General features: G+C 35.0%; 1 protein-coding gene across 1 annotated transcript in view; it reads left to right on the plus strand.

Moving 5' to 3' along the window:
- The window catches only part of tmem135 (transmembrane protein 135), a 79,558-nt gene that overhangs the window by 10,363 nt on the left and 49,251 nt on the right, over positions 1–19,944 (plus strand). Inside the window, exon 4 of the mRNA XM_088920397.1 lies at positions 1,081–1,114. Coding sequence (XP_088776523.1) covers positions 1,081–1,114 — 34 coding nt within the window. The remainder of the gene's footprint in view (positions 1–1,080; positions 1,115–19,944) is intronic.

Raw genomic sequence — 19,944 nt, forward strand, 5'->3', positions numbered from 1 at the left:
GAAAATGTTTGTAAAGACATTCCAATGGATAACATATCTCAAGTGTAAAGGAGGGGTGCTTTTTATAGTTTAGATTTTATATATAGAGTTACTTCTTTTTTCCAGAATCTGTTCTCAGCCGTAGTCCAGTGGCATACAAGTATGTCTTGATTAGAGGAAACGCTTAATTTCCTTGGGTGGTACTGTATTGGACTTCTGTTTTCAAATTAAGAAACTTTTTAAGATCGTAATATATTTTTTTTTCAATAAGGCTTACGGTCAGGTCTAATCACATCACTAACAAGGATTAGCAAAGACCTTAATGCTGTTTCCAGAGAGACCTTGAGAGAATTTCACCCTCAATGAGCTCTGGGAGCAAAATGTCAGCAGGAGGGATGTAGAAACATGCACTTTTATCTGAAAAAGAGTTACAGCTTTTCAGCTTTTTTGTGTTGTAATGCGGTGCTTTAAGGAATTGCTCTTTCCCTGCAAACACAAAAAATAAGACCTCTTTTTCTGATTGTGATGTTGTACTGTACTGTACAGTATTTTGAATTTTTGGGTTATTTTACAGTTGTTTTGATTCACATCCTAGGTGCCCGTTAAAGCAGACATTCAGATTAAATCGGTTTACCTCTCTGAAGTTATCTAATGTGTTATAATGTTAATTCAGTTTTAAAAACAAATTTCTATGTTTTTTTCAGTGGTTAAATAAATTGATAGAAATTATACCTTTTCTGGTACTTTTCCACTAGCTCATACATAATTGTTAAACCCTTTCTTAATGTGATTTTGCTTAGATAGTGTTCAGTGAAGGGTAGCTAAATTGGGTCACATTGCCATTTGCTTAAACTTGTTAAAATGAAATAGAGTTGAAGTAGAATGAATTTGGGCACTGTAAAGGTTTATTCTATGTGATTAATGTAATTTTTGTGAAAGATGTATGCATTTGATTTTCACATAACAGAGACATTAAATATTTCCAAATCTGTTTTCTCCTTCATTCAGCTAATATAAAAAAATAAAGTACAGCACTTGAAGAAAGGGTTTGTATTTTTGTATTTTATTAACAATTCATGTTTGTTTTTGTTTGCTTTGTAGGAGAGGATTGCTAACAATATACATGGCGAACTTGGTAAGTTTTAAATGTTGTATTCATTACAACTAAACTAAAAATGCTTTTGTCCTTTTCACTGTTTCCTGCTGATAAAGTGAACAATATCATTTAACTCTTGTGCACTCCAGTAAAACCATTCTCAGCATTCCACATTTAAAATCAAGCTACTGAAATTTAGTGATAAATGCAACAGTAAGTGTTGTAATCCACAGAGGGAATGCTCCGTTATAAATTGTTTTCTTGCATTGTCTTGATACAAATCTTTGCAAATCAGGACTACTGAATACATTAATTCAAGCATTAATATGTACATGTATAAAAATGATCAAGTAACATTGTTAATGACAGTGCCATGAAAACATTTTAGAAATTAGGTTAGTGAGCTTAACTTGTACACTCATTGTATAGTGGAAAAATGTATTAAAATCATCCATTAATGGCATCACGTATTTAAAATACAAGAAATCACGACTGCATGGATTTTGTGAACTTTCTTTGTAGTTGTTGAAAAATATATAGAGTTTAGTTATATAATGTGTTGTGGTGCATCAAAGTTAGGGAAAACAAACATGGAAGACAAGTACAATCACTATCTCAATGAGCCTTTGCAGCTAACGTCATTTTTTCCTACCAGAAAGTTTGATATATAGATATATGTCTAAGCCATTGAACTTCAAATAGCTCTATGGCATATGCTAGATAACTTAATATGCTTTCTTGAGAAGACTGTGAAGAAGTCTCTTGGGAAATGTGCAGCCATATATTGAAAGGGAACATTAGATGCATAGGAAATACCTTCCACATGATTGAAATAAGTTATGACCATTTGTTTTATGTCAGGATTTGAGCAGTCCTCAAGACTTCGTTTGTTTTTCAGCAACTTATAAAAGAAAGCTCTTGAGCTGCTAGGAGTGATGTCATTAATTGTAATTAGTTAAGTTTAAGGATTAAAGGGAGTGTCCCAAGAGAATTCCAAGATATTAGACTGAAGACAGCACTAAAACGTCTGTAGGATCATGTACAGGCTCTTAAATTACAAAAAGGCTTTATTCACTTCTCTGGTGGTTAATAATCAAATAGTGTGCTCACTGTGAAAAACAATTGCTTAATTGTCAGTATATTTTATTTCAAAGGGATATTTAAGGGGTATTTTGACCACTAAGTGGAATTAAAATTCTTAAATTCAGAATTCAGAATTAGACAGAATTAGTCTAATTTTGATTGGTTTAAGTGTTTAAGATTAACATTGTATCAGATTTAATTTTATTTATTATTGTTGGTCGTATAAATATTATTCCTAGTTAATTTACAAAAGCAGTAGTTCTGAAAGTTTTATTTTTTTTACTGATGTGTTGTAAAGAACAGTTCTACTGCAGTGATCACCCATCTCATATTTAAGAAGTATTTCAGTTAAAGAGATATACCACAGCTTCTGAGTAATGTTTAATTTAGGTTAGTTTTATTACTATTTGCCAGTACAGAATAATACCCCAAACTGCCCCGGGGTGCAAGGATCATGCAAGTCTGGTATTTCTGTCATACAACTGGAGCCTGCCAACAGCTGACCTTCAGATCCAAAACACGTCATTATTAAAGACAGAAGTCCATTTTGATGTCTCAGGATTTGGATATTTATGCTCTAGCAGTGTAAACATTGAGTCCAATTAAAAATGAAACACTTTTATAACCTGGTGTTGCACATATACTAATATTGCACATTATTGTGTTGCTCTTATCAGCATAAAGGAATATACAGTATTGTATTTAATATATTGTTGAAACTAGTTGTAACAAGTATTGTAATAAATCCATGCATTTTTATAGAACTTCTTATTCCAAAGGAATCCAGAGATTTTTGAATGTACAAACGGATTTATAAAACGCATCACACCAGCAGGACCTCCATAGACTCGAAGTGAGCAAATTAGAGGAGCCTGTTTGCATATTTGACATTCCAGTTGCCAATTATGACAAATTGGTTGGGTGCTCAATAAAAAGAGCTGGGTTAAATGTTGGTGCTGTGATAGGATTGGGGTTCAAATTGCAATTATGAAAGGTCTTAACTTATTGAGTAAGTTAATATTGAATAAGTTAATTTTAAGAGGGTCTAAATTAAAGTATGGGCTTGTTCTAAGAGTACAGCTAAGGCTCATCTAGATTCAGGATTAGAAACATTTGAAACATTAGATTTGAGCTAGGTTTATGGTTAGAATTAGAGTTTGGTTTGGGGTTAAATGAAGAAAATGAGAACTGGTCTAGGGATAGTGTGATGGTTAACATTAGGAGTTGAAGTTACAGTTTGCTTTAGGGTTTTTGCATGAGATTTAGGTTAGAGGTGAAATTAGGATTTGGGCTCTATTAGTTTCAGGACATAGGATATAGGGTGAGGGCAGCATTGGCTTTGGGCTGGATTTGTTTGGGAATAGAGTTGGTATTTCAGCGAAAGGTAAAGGTTTAGGGTCTTATGTCATAAAGTAACCTCAAATGAAAGTGCCGAAATTTTAGAGAGAGGCGGTGGTCCTGAGCCCCACTTTGAGTTATGGTCAGAAATAGCTCAACCCTGCACAGGTTGGAACATAACTTACACTTCATTAAGCTGTTTTATATGGATGTGAAGTTTATGTATGAGCTGAGCACATCTTTGAAAGTCAGATATTTTTACTGGCCTCTCAACGTGTAAACAAATGTAAATCAAATTTCTTTTCTCAAGATTCAGTAATCCCCAGAACCTTGCTGAACGGAGCAAGATTTTAGAACTGCTCAAGTTATTGAAGTTCGCTCTCTGGTATTAAGTTTGTTCCTGGAAATTCTGAATGTTTTTTTTTATTTTATTGTAACTTAATTTATATTTCAGTGTACGCCAACATTCTGTTCCACTTAGTATGATTCCATGTGGATTGATTACATCATCTCAAAACTTTCCCTCTGTGGTGGTGATGTGAGGACCATACCTGTATTCTAACGCTGGGGACTGGTTGTTGCAAGAAGTAGTTAATAGGTCGAGTTGCCTTTGTCATTTGGCAATGTTTTCTCAAAATATAATTCATTTTAATTGCTCTCCTGGTGGTTGAGCCTTATAGATTTCTTGTTCTCGCAGTCTGAGCCAACTTGGAGGAACATTTTTGCGGTGGCCCCAGAGGCAGTACTCTGTACTGTAGCTCTAAGGTTATAGCTCCCCACTGAAATCCTCCAGCTTATTGGCTCAAGTCCTCCTTATTTTTTCCGCACAGCTGTGATTACAGTAGACCACTAATTTTTTTTCTCCTGTAACGATGCCTGTACAAATGCATGTCATTTTTTTGTAACATTTTATTCTTCTCATAAATGTGAATGCTTGCAAATGCACCACATTATCAGACATTCCTTATTATTATTTAAGTCAAGTACTTGTGTTGTGAAATCTTTTTACAAAAAGTATTGCAATGCAACCATAGGTTAAATGAACAAACGTCAAATCATATTAGACTGCACTGTACATTGTTCAGCACTGACCTTTACAAATATTTTGTACTGTTGCAGTATGGTGTGCCAGTTGTATGAATGTTATGTTAGAAAGGAAATGATGGCAATGATGAAATACATGTTCTTGTAAAGTTTGCTTTTCTTTTAGAAATCATTTCCTTTGTCCTCTTTCTTTGGGTAACGATAATGTGAAGTAATTCAGGTGAGTTTAATGTTGACTGACCACAATGCCTCCATGACATTAAGGGTGATGCGGTTTTGCTCTGTTTGAAGAAAATGAACTAATTTAGTAAATGTTACTCTTGGAGTTGAAATAAAGTAGTTCCATATACTGTCATTGTATTAAAATATAACTGTAAGGAGTATTTTGTCACAAAACACCTAAAATGTAGTTTGTATAATGATTTATATTAATGTGTAAGCAGAACTAATCCTCACCTGGAAGATGCACCTCCTAAATTTGAGATTAATTTAATAACTCACATGTAGAGTGAAGTATGTACATGTGGTTTTAACTCCACAAACTTCTCACCATTGTCTTCAGAGTGTGACTTAAATAGCAAGTCTAAAATGGCATTTCTAAAAGAGGGTGTTAATTCGTTTTTTACACTTCAGTTCAGTACTAAAATTTTGAATTTTGTTCTGAATTTGGAAACAGTTGCAAGAGATATAACATAAAGAATTTTTGAAAATCATTTAGAAGTAATACAGAAGAGACATCTTAAACATATGTTGGCATCTTAAACATTTTTATAGATAAAAAGCTCTGAACGTCATATTATCGAAGTATTTAGCCTACACAGACAGTAGCATGCATTAACCAATTTGAGACCCATTTATTACTCACATAATTTGTCTGTTGGTCTAAGGCATCAATTTACATTCGTATTTTGTCAGAAACGTGCCTACCTACAGTAGTAACTGACATGGTTAGAAATTTGTTGCCACATACTTTTAACAGCAATCCTCATGTAAATTTAGGTTTTGATCATTGAACAAAGTTAATTGTCTCCCTTAAATTCTGTGGAAGAAAAATGCTGCAGCTTTTCCTCTCCCACATTACAATGATTGTTCTAATTCAGAGATTATTTCTTCATCAGACAACAAGAAGTTAACTTTAATTGCTGCTGATGTTACATGGTGTCACAAACATGGCTCTTTGCCTGTAAACACAGCCATTGCCTGGAAAACGTTATTCAAATTGCACCTTATGCATTCAGATGTTGCTAAAAACACTATACTGTTCAGTTTTGGATTAATATATATGTGTATTCATTAGGAAACATTTACTCTGGGATCCCATTCCCGTTGTATGTTCTTTTGCTTTGTTGTACTGTCATTATTATTGTTCAGTGTTTTGGAATGTACTGTGCACCATTTTATTGTGTGAAAGTGTTGTCTGTCATGCTGTGCACATCCTGAGAGAACAACACAAATATGAATCCCAATATACATGTACACATGGCAAGTTAACTCCTCTCTCTCATATTTTGTGCCTGTACACATTCCATAATATAATTCAAGAGGGAACACAGTTTCTGTAGGCTGTTTATATTTGAAAGAATCTACCTTTTGTAGCTGAAGAAAATGGCTGGGGTGTTCTTGTCCATTATAAGATCCCCCCTTCTATCTAGAACAGAAAATATTGGTTTTCTGAAATCATGTTTTCACAGAACATTTTGGATGAGTCGATACCTATTACACATATATTGCTTAATATTCTGTTACTGTTTTATTTATTACATTCTTCTGTATACTGTAATTGACATTGCAGTAGGGCAATGGAGTGCACTGCAGTGATATCCTGTTATGTATTGCTTGTACTGAAGGAGTGTTATATGTTGGGTTGTGTAATTCACTAATAAAAAATGATCCTTAAGTCTTCTGTCACAAAAAAAAAGTAGAGTCATTAAGTTTCAAATTTGAACTGCTACCCTGTGCTCTTTGTGGGTTTAAATCATATAGTAATCAAGAGGGCTGAAGCTGGCAGCTGGTGTTCTTGGAACTGACATGGCTAATTGGCTTTGATGTGTTCTCACCAGGAAACCTCATCCATCACCTTCAAGCTGAAAGTTTAGTACACATTTGAGGGAAAATGTGGATAGTTTTATGCTATCGCTTGCTTCTAAGGCCCTGTTCTGGGCTGGTAGTATCCTTTATTGCACTTACTGACCCCTTCTTCTCTGAAAACAATCCCAGTCCCAAAGTGTCAGCTGTAAAGCTTCTATCTGAACTTGAATTTTGTTAAAAATAAAATGGATCGTTCCTCTAGAATTGAAGACAATCCTTTGACAGACTTATGTTCAGTGAGCTTCCAAATTAAACTTTGCCAAAATAGAGGTGAATGGTTGTTTGTACGTTAAGGCATTTTAAGGATGTGGTGCAAATTACACTATAATATATAATATTTATCTTTGTTTTATGTCTGATTGTTTTAATGTGTAATACTGCAGGGATATGTGGTGAAATGAAAGTTATCAGGTGACTAAAAGAGAAGTGTATTTTTGCCCAAGTTTTACTTTTGAGTTACCTAAGGAAAGTATCAGGATACTCTTTTCTTTTTGAGATAGGAAAGAACCAACCACTTGGTGATTTTTATATTTTCTTATTTTCTTTTAAAAGCCTTTTTAGCCTCTCAGCTATGATTATGTTCAGTCAAGGGCAAGTGCAGCACTTTTTGCATCTTCTCATCTGGTCTTAATTTCTACTGGAGATGCTTTGGCAGCTCCTGTAATGCAGTTAGTGTTGTTTGTGTATACTTGCCATCAGTTTTCAACTTTGCTCTGAGAGTGGATCTCAGTGCCCTTGTAAAGTCTTGGATTAATAAATAAGTTTGTGAATACTTCAGCATGTGTTCTGCTACTTTTAACTCCACTTTTAATGCCTCTCTCCTCTCATGAGTCATCTTTTCATAAAAATATTGCGGGCACATTAAATCTCTCTGATCCATTAACTGGGTTTTGTTTGATTCAGCACAACTGCTGGCAAATGGGTTAAGAGGTAAACTGAAAGCTTATTTTTCTAAATATCTTGCCAGAACAAATTTGTATTTACTTGAGAATCCTGATGTGTCACAGATCTGTGAAACAGTACTTCCCTTTAGTGGAAGGTTCACGTTGGAACCCAATACTGGTTTCCTGTACTTATTCCTGCAGAAGAACGAAACTTGGTGTAACTTTAAGTAACATTGCTACTGTTTCTTTTGTCTCTATTAATCTTTGAAATCCTGAGAGTTGACAGATTTAACTGAAACCTTTAAACCTTTGACAGTGCATATGTCTGATGAACTCTAAATGACAACCAAACAGGGAGGTAATGTACTGTTGGGAAATTTAGACTTAAATAGGGAACGATGCACATGCAAAAGCAAAACAAAAAACAGTGGACTAGTTTTTGGTGACACTTTTCATTTTTTTATTATTCAGTCATTTCCTTTTTGGCACTCTTAGTCTGTTCTCTAAGTTTGCAACACAGAGTTACATGCAGATCATATCTGTGGCCTCTGGATTTTCATCTATCCCCCCAAAACGACTCGACATTTACCATTGCAAAGAATAGTGATCCAGTCCAGACCTCTCTCCTTATTAATCAGTCTGGCATTGAACTAGACAGGGTTTAGCTGTGACAAGTCCAGGTGTACTTCATTAAGCTTGTTGTACAAAAGTCTGTAATAGCTCTGTTTGATATCTCATGGGAATTATATATTTTTGCCTTTGGCTTAGGGTAGCTTTCCATGGAGTTAATTGGTGGGAAATCACATTATTGTGATTTTTTAAGGGGAAAGTAGGGGACTACTTAATTAATAACATACATTATTCAAACTGCTCACTTTAAACTTTACCTACTACAGTGGTATGGTGCTTCTACTGCTGCCCCTTCCCACATTACAATGTAGTATTGTTGGTGCTTCCGATGAAACTATTTTGGTCAGCGTTATTAAAGTGAAAAGGTAGTCTGGATTTCAACACTAAGCCACAAGGGATCCTTCAGTAGGAAGATCAATTGGAAGTACCAGTGTTCTTCCTTGTGCCAAAGTGTACTATAATGCAAAAGTGTGAATGAAAACAAAATTGGCAGCCTTCATTGTTAGATAACTTGTCATAAACTACTATACCAGAGCAACAGGAGGCTTAGCACGGTTGTTTACTCCACTTAATGTATCTCTTAGTATTCAGCTTATTCTTAAGGAATTAAAGAATAAGTTGAGAAGGTCAGCTGAAAAGGACCTTAGAAGGTCGTATTCTCTGGGATTTGGACATGACAGCGTTTTGGCCAGCCATAGCTGCTTCCTCAAAGCTACAGGGTTTTAGATTTGGGTGCTGTTTTTAGCATTTAGCTTTTTGGCTTTGAGCGCTGTTCTGTAAAGAGTTTGCATTTCCCACCTCCCAAAAGCATGCTTCCAGAAACCTAACATGACTGGTTAGGTTAGGTCCACTACTCTAAATTGTCCCTTTCTAAGGTGTGTCTTGTGGCAGCTGAGTTCCAATTCCATCTAGAACTGGTTTACATTACTACAATACTTACAGAATTAATAACAATTTTAGGAATCGTAAAATACACACTTTTTCTTAAATTATTAGTTTGAAAAGGTTTTGAAAATACTAAAATATTAGTATTTTAGCTGTGTTAAAGAATGGTCATGTGGAAAAAAGGATGTTTACTAGTAGAAGAGATTTCAACCCTGTGAAATAATTCTTTGTTATGCGAGAATAGATGTAACTCACATCCGTTCAGTAGTCTTTCTCAGGGTCTCCTAATTACAGGGTCACAGGCTCATCAATCATTGGATCATTAGTGGTGTCTAATGACTGCCATTGCCCTGTGCAAGTGAAGAATATTCCACTGGTAGGGGAACCAAAATAGCCTGGGGCAGTCTGCATTTTTATGACTTCAGTGCGTAATGTCCTTTAAGTCAATGGATCCACAGTTTTAGAAAACCTATAAATCACCTGAGCAAAATGTACCCCATAGTTGTAATCCATTATTTATAGTCCAAGTTCTAATAAAATAATAGTTGTATTCATCAACTTGTGATTGCACTTGAGTTTTCGGACATTTACAGTACAGACATCATTTTTGGATGACCATGTTACCACATGGTACAAGTTGACTATCGTCCTGATTAATACCAATTAATACTGTTCTTTGTAAAATTCACATTTTACTGCATATGTAGGTTAAACAGGAGTCTTTCTTTCCAAGATATTTGGGTCTCTTTTTCAAATGTGCGGGATATGCTTTTCTTATACCTCTGATGCACACTGCTTTGCTTTTGTTGCTCTGAGTAAAATATTACGAGAGATATTACAGTTCATCAGTCTTATCATTTTCTTCAGTTACAGACATTTCTGTGCAGTGTAGTCAGGGGATTGGTATTTGACAGGGCAGGATTTTTGACACTTGTGCAGTCCCATTTGCTGTTCGTGGAGGAGGGCCTTTTACCAAAACTATAGGTCTGTAATACAGGCAGTGCTGCACTTGAATGTTATGTACCTTACTGGACTATAGTGAAATCATGCTCTATAAACTCCACAAATACCAAAGTCACTTCTTTGGCTAGAACTGAGGACAGAAAAGAAGACAAGCTTTGTTCTCGAATTTTTGTAAAATATTAACTTAAGATACTAAATAAAATACAAGCTTTTATCCTCAAATTGTTGGCAAGATTTATAAGCAGTAAGGTTTGAGACTGTAGCATGGTGTAAAAAACTGGTGTTTTATTTTAACAGGGAAGGTAGCTGTTGAGTAAATTATGGGAAATGGAAACCCATGCAATAATTTTGTAGGGAGTGTCTTCATTTTTTCTGGCATCTTCTAGATATTCTTCTTTTTTCGTGTGGGTTTCTTCGTATGTCAATTATCCATGTCTAGAAATAGACATTTTCTCTGAAGATTTTATAAAAAGTAACTTTTACATCAAGAGACCTGTGAGCTGTTAAGTTCTTGTAGTGATTCAGACTTCTGTGTTTGAATCGAGGGCAGGTCTTTAGCAGCTGAAAGACATTCTAGTTGGCAATTTGCTGATGACTTAACCTAATGAGTTCTGTAGTGTTTAGCTAAGATCATAGCCGATAAGGTTCACTACACAAAAACAAACAGTAAACCTTTAACTGGTGTTTAAAGATAGTGAAGGAGGTTTGGTAAGAATGTATGGCACCACAAAGCAAGCAGCTTGAGCAGGGACAGATTCCACTCTTACATCTTGATTACAGCCGCATGCAATTTAAATGCAAGACTTTCTTGTGATTAATCACAATCACAATCTTCTTAAAATGTAATCTAATCCAAAGTTTTACTAGTTGTTACCCTAAAAAACATATCAATGTGTTTGAACCTTTAGTGATTTTGCTATTATTAATATTCCGTCTCTTGTTTAAGCAGGTAATCCAATATCGGTAAGTGCTTACAGAAGGGAACCATGTAAAATCAGTTTGCTCGTAACTCGTGTTCAGCAGAGTCATTTTACACTTGTTGAAAATTTTCAGTTTTGTCAGTTGTCTGAAATTAAATTACATTTTTAGAAAGCTGTTATTAGGTTTTATGTCAAGTGAAAATTCATTTATTTTGAGGTATTTTATAAAGCTTTCCCTTGTGGAAGTGTTTTGTTAAAATCCAGCTTTTCCTTCCAGTAGGAAGGTTTAAAAGCCCTGAGCTGTTGCAGAGTACTGTAAATCAATGTGACATTTAACAACTCCAGAGCTATCACATGACCAAGTAATGTCGATTTATAGAGCTCAAATAATTAAACCATTGTTCCAGTCTTGTGGCTTAAGAAGGGAGATAATTCATTTTGTATGTCAGGACACTGGAATGCATTTCTTGTAGTTAAACTGGCACTTAATTGCCAAATACAGATTTTGCCGAATGAAGCATATCCTTAGTGTGAAAGTACATGGAACCCACATATTTCCCCCCTTTTTAGGAAAATAAGTAATTTGTAGTGATTAAAGAAATATAATTTATTAAAGGGGTTTTCAAGAGTATTTTTCAAGGAACACCTGTTTTACTATATTACTGTCCTCTTTTTATCAAAAGGGATATAGCAGGTACAAAAACAGAATGCCAAAGGTGTTAGAAAATAGTGGTCTTTTCATAGTATTTTAGAGACTGCTTTTTAGATGTGTGCTTAAGATATGTGGTAAATATCAAGTTAAGATTTTTTTTTTGCTGTGTCATATGTTATTGTTACTGTTAACAGTGAGCCTCTGAAAATATTAAAGCTATTTCCTCATATAATTTGTTTTTTCACTTACACTTAAATCTCTATAACATATGGCATGCATTTTCTTGAAAATGTGGAAATTATTAGGGTAGCATCTGAAGTGGCAGCACCAATAAAATATTACCATGATTAGGACAGTTCATACAAATTAGTCTATTTCCCAGGGTAGCAGTTGAACTGAATTAAAGTCACAGCAGATCTGAAGCAGCTGTATACAATAATGCACTGACATGTAATATATAAATGTAATGTTTTTTAAGAGCTCTTTTTACATAAAATATGCATGAATTTCAATTGTACTCTAAGAATGCCCTTATAATAAAATGTTTATAGTTTTTAATTTTGTAGGTCTTTAAAAAAGTAATATTATAATCTCCTTGTGGTATGTGCATTACATGATTAGTGTACAACTGAACTAGCTCTTTTTAAAATAAGTTGGTACTTCTAGGCACACCTAAATTACAGCTCAAGAGAGAACAGGACCAGCTTAGATTAAATCTGATCGTCTTCTAAAGAATTCTCCTGAAGTGTTCTTTTAATTGCACATTTTTACTTTTTCCAAGAGAATGACTTGTCTGGCTTCAGTGGCTATTTTTGACAAATCAGACTGGACAAAGGAAAGCTCTGGAGATCATGGGTAAAATAGATGAAGGTCTTTCAACCTTCACTTTAGAAGTTAAAGATACTTTTTTACATTTTGCATCAGACGAAACTTGTCACTTCATTTTTTATCTGTGTTATTTAGAAAAATAAATTTCATGAAGTTTGGGTATGAATTCAATGTTTTTGGTTTCATTTTGCTTAATTGATCATTCATGACTGTAATACACTTGAGTGCATTTCACCTTTGCATGAACATTTAATCACCTCATTATTGAGAGAGTTGATTAGGCACAGATGATGAGGTTATTTAACCCGTTGAATGTCAAGCCTGGTAAAATTAAAAAACGAAGAAAGAACTTGAATATGGAATACGGAATATGGGATATTTATTGCCAGCATTCTAATCTGGCAAAATGTTGTAGAAAAACAACAGTCCCATCAATGACAGACCACAATCAGGTAGTGTACGAGTCAAGACACCTCACTATGATTGATTGGTACTCCATAAGTGCAGTATGTCAATCATATTTATGACAGTATGGGCAGTAGTGTAAAGCTGCTTTGGAACTACTAGTTGCTGTGTGTTGTCACGTAAAGTGTGGTCGAATTCATACTGCAAATCTTTTGCAACTGGAGCTCAAATACTTTTCAGAGTCTGGGGCATTGATATAACAGTGTTTATAGACCTAATATAATATAAAACTTTTTTGCTCTGTAAGTGCAGTGAAATGTAACCATTTTGTTTATGATGAGCAGTGTAAGCAGTGGTGGTTATCCTTGAAATATAAAGTTGTATTTCATTAGCAGTCTTAAACTATGTACTGCGAAGTTGAGGTCTAGTTCTTGCAGTGTGAGTTCTTGCATATTTTTTTCCTAAACAGGATTTGTTTTCTCTTTAGGCAACAGAGAAAGTACAGTACATAATTGTTGTGCCCAAAAAAGCTGTTTTAATTGAGTTCTGTGTCTAACAAATACTTCCATATATGGTGTTTTTCTTTTCTATTCATGGGAAAAGAGTAAGCATATTTAAAATTGGTGTGCATAGCCAAGAATATACCTTTTGTTTTACTTAGCATAGTAGTCAGTGATTTAAGCACATAATCTAAAGCTTGCTTCTTGGTATCGGTAGAAAATTAATTGAAGAGGGATTAACTTTTACAATTTTGTTTTGGCTAGGTGTATTACATTATATGTGGATTTAGTTGAATGTTTAGTCTTCAGATATTTTTCAGGGTTTGTTTCTGGTCTAGACAAAATTAAATTTCTGCAGAGCATGGTGGATTTTATATAAACACGAGACAGAAAAGTCCCAAATTCTTGCGGGGTATTGATTTAGAGAAGATAATGACTGTATATTTAAGTGGTAAGTTGAGTATTACTATTTATGTTTATCTTAAGTTCTTTTAATCTTATAGAAGGTCTTATAGATCTTATAGCCTAAATGTTGTGTTTTCCCCAAACTTAATATTTTTGTTGAAGAGTCCAGCATGAATTAACCTTCTCTTTTCATTGATGTATCATTTTTATTTCCCCAGTCGGGTAAAAAAATAACTTTGACTGTCACCAACACAGTGGAATGAAGAGGACTAATGAGCTTGGAATTGTTTACCTTGAGAATCTCTCTGGGGAGGATGCAGGAAAAGTTCTTAGATTTCACATGACTCTCTGTCAAAAACATTCGCTTGCTTTTATTTTTACAAATCCCCCTGTGATTTCTCATATGGTACCCAAAGCCCGCAGAGAGGATTGAATGTGGATAAGAGGGGGTGTCATGTCTCACCTTTCACATTCGGTTGCATGTTTTGCTGTATTTTGAGGCAGTTGTGTTTTTAAAGGTACAACTGCTTCTGCCCCGAGCCTCTGCAGAGTGGCTCCTCTGTCAGCACTTTTTACGGTTTCATTCTTCCTGTTTAGATTTCCCAGTTGTTCCTCAGGTCCCCTTTTTCTGCTTCAGCATAACCCTTCACAAGAGGTGATAGCATTAAGGGCCCATTTTGTTTAATAACATATTTAAAGACTACTTTTTGTGAAATTATTAGAGGCTACTTTTTGTGTAATAATAAAATCTTAATAATTTGAATTACTATAAATAAGTATTTCATCAGGCATGCTATTGATAAGAAACTGAAAGCCAGATGCCATTAGGTGAACAATAAAGAGGTTAACAGACTAGCCAGCCTAGTCTGTAGTCTACGCTGCAATTTATAAACTACATTTAACCCAGCCGGCATGTTTTTGGAGAGGGGGAGGAATATACACCACACACAAACGCATAGAGAGCATGCAAACTCCACACGGAAGGTACTCCAGTTTGGAATTGAACCCAGGACCCAGGGGGACCCAAGCATTCCTACTCATCATGGCACAAATAAAATGTTCCCACTACATTTAGTTTAAATCAGGAAGTATCTCGGAACCAGAAAAGCTGTAATTTGAACTTAATTTAACTCCAGTCCTCAAGGTCTTAAATTCTGCTGATCTTGCAAGTGGTGTTATGTCTTGTTCAGTTAAGTGACTAAGATAGACTCTTAGACATAGAGTACATCATTGTGGTGTTCTTAGTCAGAGTGCCTAGGTATGTAGTTAGTAAATAAAATCTGCCTAGGTATATAGTTGACAGAATTTGGGTGGAATTATATACCCTTAGTAATGCAGTCAAAGAGCTTACTTAAAGCTCCACGGCCGAAACGTTTTGTTCTCAGCATGGAATAAACCTATTACTTGTTCCTTTGCAGCCTACGCATGCTGACGCAGCTACCCACCTGAACTACGTTAATCTTAATAGTTACTTTGAAAGAACGTATTTTATCAACTGTACTTAATTGTAGTTTTGGTGTTTAAATGAACAACGTGGTACAATTTCAACATGTATTGCTGAAGCAAAAATTGTTAAAAAGCATTATCTTCAAATTACTGGCAATTTTAGGAATAATTATTAAGTTTTAATACTTCAGCTTAATGCTTAATGTCTCGAATACAGTTGCACTTCCTTCCTCTTTTTACAATTGAAATTCAAATTGTGAACATAATTCGAATTGTGAATTGAAATTATAAGTGAACGTGATCTCAACATGAATTGTGAAATTATTAAGAAATAAATATTAGGGCCTGAATGCCAAGCAGAGTATATGTTTACAGGGTATTTTAATGGAGTTTTTTGAAGAAGATTGAGTGAAAAGTAGTGTTTGACTTGAAAAAGTGACAAGGTGTTGATCTACTTCATATCCCAATTTGGTTTACAAAAGGCAAGAATCAGATTTCATTTCATTTTTAAGTTTCAGCATAGGCATTAATAATATTGAATTAATCTAGGCATTCATTGCTGCTGAATTTGGTCCTTACTCATTCTATTTACAAACTAACGCACAGTGTGTATTTGTTGTAGAACAATTTCCTGTCTGTGGTTTGTTTGATATGACCTTGATACTATTGAATGCAAGAGCACATTATTAGCAGTGGCATTTACTAGCAAATTACCAGTTAATGGGCTGTTTGTAACCACTATAGATAAATGAAAATATCTCTCATTAGGGACCGTATAACTCAAGAGAGACTAAAAGTTAGAAAGTCTAGACACTATGCAGGCAATATAAAAATGAAACCGACTTCAGCAGCTTAAAGAAGGCATCCAGGCATTCTGTTTCTTATTACTTAATCTAAAAAGTCTGATGAAAACTGCCTATGTATACTGTATGCAGTAGCTGGCAAATTTAAACTACTTGTGTCACAGAATTTTGAGGGAATTGTATACCCTTATTAATGCAGTTAAAGAGCCTAATTAAATTAGTGTATATCTTAATAATATGTTACTTTAAAGTATTTTATCAAATGCAGTCAATTTTAATTTTGGTTTCCATTTTTAAACTTGGGTGTTGCCATTGATTTTAATTTTTTGGATCTTCATTTTTTACATACAGTAGACTTGTGTTTTAAGCAGTAGTTAGCACTGCTCCAGGGGCGCCGTACAATGGCAGACCCTGCGCTCTGACCCCAGGCTCTCTCCCTATCTGTGTGTCTGTGTGTCTCATGGAGAACAAGCTGGGGTATGCGAAAAGATAATTCTTAATGCAATAAATTGTAAAGGGTTAATAAAGTGATGTTATATTATTATTCCTGACATAGCATATATACCCCAGATCAGAACATCCCCTTCAGAGGCTCCTATTCCCCTGGCTTAAACAAGCAAAATCAATTGTAACTGTATTAGTATGTGTGGCTGTGTGTTTTAAAGTATTATGAAAGTGGTAATACAGTACTGTACAGTATACAAAATAGATCAAATAAAATGTAACAATAATAAAATGCAGGGAACACAAGAGATGCCTGGCTCTCACGAATAGCCTTCTCTCTATTCTCCGATAGCATGACTTGAAGATTCATTCTTGCTATGCATACAGTACGTGCCAAACTGGTCACCATTATCCGAAGCCTTTAACTTCAAAGTCTTTGCTGAAGTCAGGCTTTTCTCGACATGCCTTTCCCCTTCGTACAGTACATGTATCTTTACCTTTGTACTTATCGGTTTACGAGCCATATTGACCGTGATGCCACAAGATGAACAAACCACCCTAGGTGTGCTATAGGCTCTGAAGCTCGTTCTCAAAGTGTAGCTCAGGTGCGTGCTGCACCAGATTTGAATTTGTGAAAGTTCTTACATTATTTGAATTTGTAATTTATTTTTTCATCTCTTACCGCGTATACACAAATTTGCGTAAAAATATTTTGCATAAAATGAGGGTCTATTGTATATACTTTATAGTAAAGTGGTTTTAAATTTGTTACTCCTGATTTGTATAATCTTGTACTAATTTGTTGTATACCCTTTCCTTCAAAGCATGGGCAGTGAAAATGCAAGTGAATGTTCATGGACTAGCATTCTTACTGTGAATTTAGAAGTGTTTGTAGAAGTTTTCTTTACTTGAATCTGCATTTGCCTTACATGTGAATAAATTTATCATACAAGTGTAAGTATGCAAAATAAGAATTTAGTTTATTTTTAAAACGGTCTGTCTGAGCAAATATCAAACAGACAGCCATCTTGATTAAAGCAGTTCATTTCTGCAAGTTACAATTTTGCTTGCTTTATCATCTTTGACTTTTATTAAACTTCATCCTTCTAGATGCAGAAAGAGGCCAGTTCATATTTAGGTTGGACCACTTGGAAAGAAAACTGGCTAGTTTGCAGCAGGAACTTGGCTCTGCAGCTCCTGAAGCTTGGAGAACAAATGAGAAAGCACTGCTAACATGGAATTGATGGAGTTAATAGAGGTGTCTGCCAGAGAATGGCTTGACATTTTACCCAGAAGTGTACTTAGGTCTGCTGTCTGACTAGTTTCCTCTGTTTAATCACTTTTGGGAAAATCTTAAATCCAGCACTTGCAGTGAAGTGTGTCATTGGGGACATGTCCCTTACTAAATGACTGCTTTCCGGCCTTGTTTTTCACGATACATTGCCTTATTTTATGTGTTACCTCTCCATTGATAACAAACAAGTTTCTGTGCTGTGCAGGCAATAAAACACATGACAGATCATAAATCTAAGAGTGAGGTGGAATATTGCTGCTCCTTTTCTTTGTGCAGTGAATGCTAATACCTCACAGCTACCCCATAGTGGGACTGCTTAGGGAAATGTTTCATTTTATTGTGCATAATGAAGTCTGCTGAACACGCGTAACCTGTTGTATGTAAGTCACAAAATAGTTAATTTAAGTGTTAAAAACTCATTATGCTATACAATTGACCTAAGGGAAAACATCTTTATTGTACACAACACAAGTTCTGACTGGAATTATTTTAACCGACTTTTATTTTTGAGGATCCATGATCTTTCTCAAGTTTGGAGAAATGTTACCAATTATTGTGGATGTGAGTACCTTTATATTAGACTGTTGTTTACTTTTTAACGCAAGCAGATCAATTCCAGACTTGATTCCAGAATTGATCTTAGAAATGGTCTCAGTTCTACAATTAAGAACAAATTACTGTGCTGTTTTTTTATAGTATACACTATTGGTTCCAGATTAACAATTTGAAAGAAAAGGAGATTTCCTGCCCTAATTAGCAAGCTATTTTTGTTCTTCTTTTTTTTTTTTACTCCTTCTTAGGCAGGCCTATTAAAGCTGACGGGGGCCCTTAGCTCTTTTTGTTGTTGTGTTGTCAATGGCTGCAGGTGGCCCCCTAGTTGTCTCTTTAGAAAGGAAGCTGTGCTTGTTGTTACTAATCTTCTTAGTGACACTGAACAAGCAAGAGTGGAGTTCCTATCAAACAGTCCAAGGTACAAGTCCTTTCACAGGCTGTGAATCTGCCTTGTATCTGAATGCCTTTGACATGTGGTAGGGAACATATAAGTGCCAGTGTATTAAAAAGATCTCTTAGCCACTGGAGGAGAAAAGAAAGTTACACACCAGTGCTTCTGAATAGAAAGAAAGGAAGCTTGTACTAACAGAGAGCTTTATTTGGCTGAAACATCCTTAAAATGCTGGTGGGAAGAACGATGAAAGAACTTAATTATAAGGGACACAAAAGGTTGCGTGGTGTTCTTCTTCCCCTTTTTCATCAGATTGTGGAAGAGAAGTGGATCTCAAAGTTGCCATGGTTGTTTCTTGGTTTAGCGTGCTGCATTCTCCAGTTAGACTTCTGTTCACATGATACCAGCTTTGAAGGTTTTACTGTGAAACAAAGGTACTGAGGTACTGTATAGTACAAGTAAACGATAGCCTCTATAAAGCTGTGGGGTACCAGACTTTGAGCTGAGAGGGAAAAAAATTATTTCACAGAAATTAAATACTGACTTAAATATGACTTAATAATACAGAAGAAACAGATATCGTAAGATATACCTAAATATATTTGTATGATTGCAACACTGGAAAATAGTAAAGCACATTTAAGAAATGTACCTGTTCACTGTATGTACACCAACTTCTCAGCCCCACTTCCTCATGAAAATGGCATCTTATTATAGCAGCAATTATTATTTTTCACATCTTTATTACTCAGTGCATGCAATGGTAGGGTTATCTGGTGTTGGTCCAATTTAAAAGTAGAAACAAAATCCCACTTAGTGGAAACAATTTTAGTGCTTCTAAACTCTGTTAGTGTTTTGGCTGCTTAACAAGAACAAATTAATGCTATTTAGAAAGAGCAGTTAGCCTCAGGCCTGTGTGGAACCCTGCAGTTCTCTTATGGCAGAGATTGTATCTCAGTGGGCTTTTTTGGCTGCATTAGTGGCATCTTTTAGCTTTGCTTCAATTTTTTGCCACCTTATATTTCTTGGAAATATAATATTGTTTTATGAAAAGGCTTGAATTTTTTTGGCAGGAATTTGCTGTTACAGGAAATATGATGTTAATATACATGCATATAGTTTCCATAAAGTTCCCACACAAGTACAATCTTATAAATTGTGACATAAGACCAGTATTATGTCACAATATATAAAGTTGTACTTGTGTGGTCCAGTCTCGGTATATTAGAAGATTAATCTGTGTCAGTGCTTGTTTTTATTTGTTCTGCTTTTGGATGCCTGAAGTATGTCTTAACTGAATCTTAAATTATAGAC

Source organism: Atractosteus spatula, chromosome 7 (genome assembly GCF_055471065.1).
Source record: "Atractosteus spatula isolate fAtrSpa1 chromosome 7, fAtrSpa1.hap1, whole genome shotgun sequence".
Lineage (NCBI taxonomy): Eukaryota > Metazoa > Chordata > Actinopteri > Semionotiformes > Lepisosteidae > Atractosteus > Atractosteus spatula.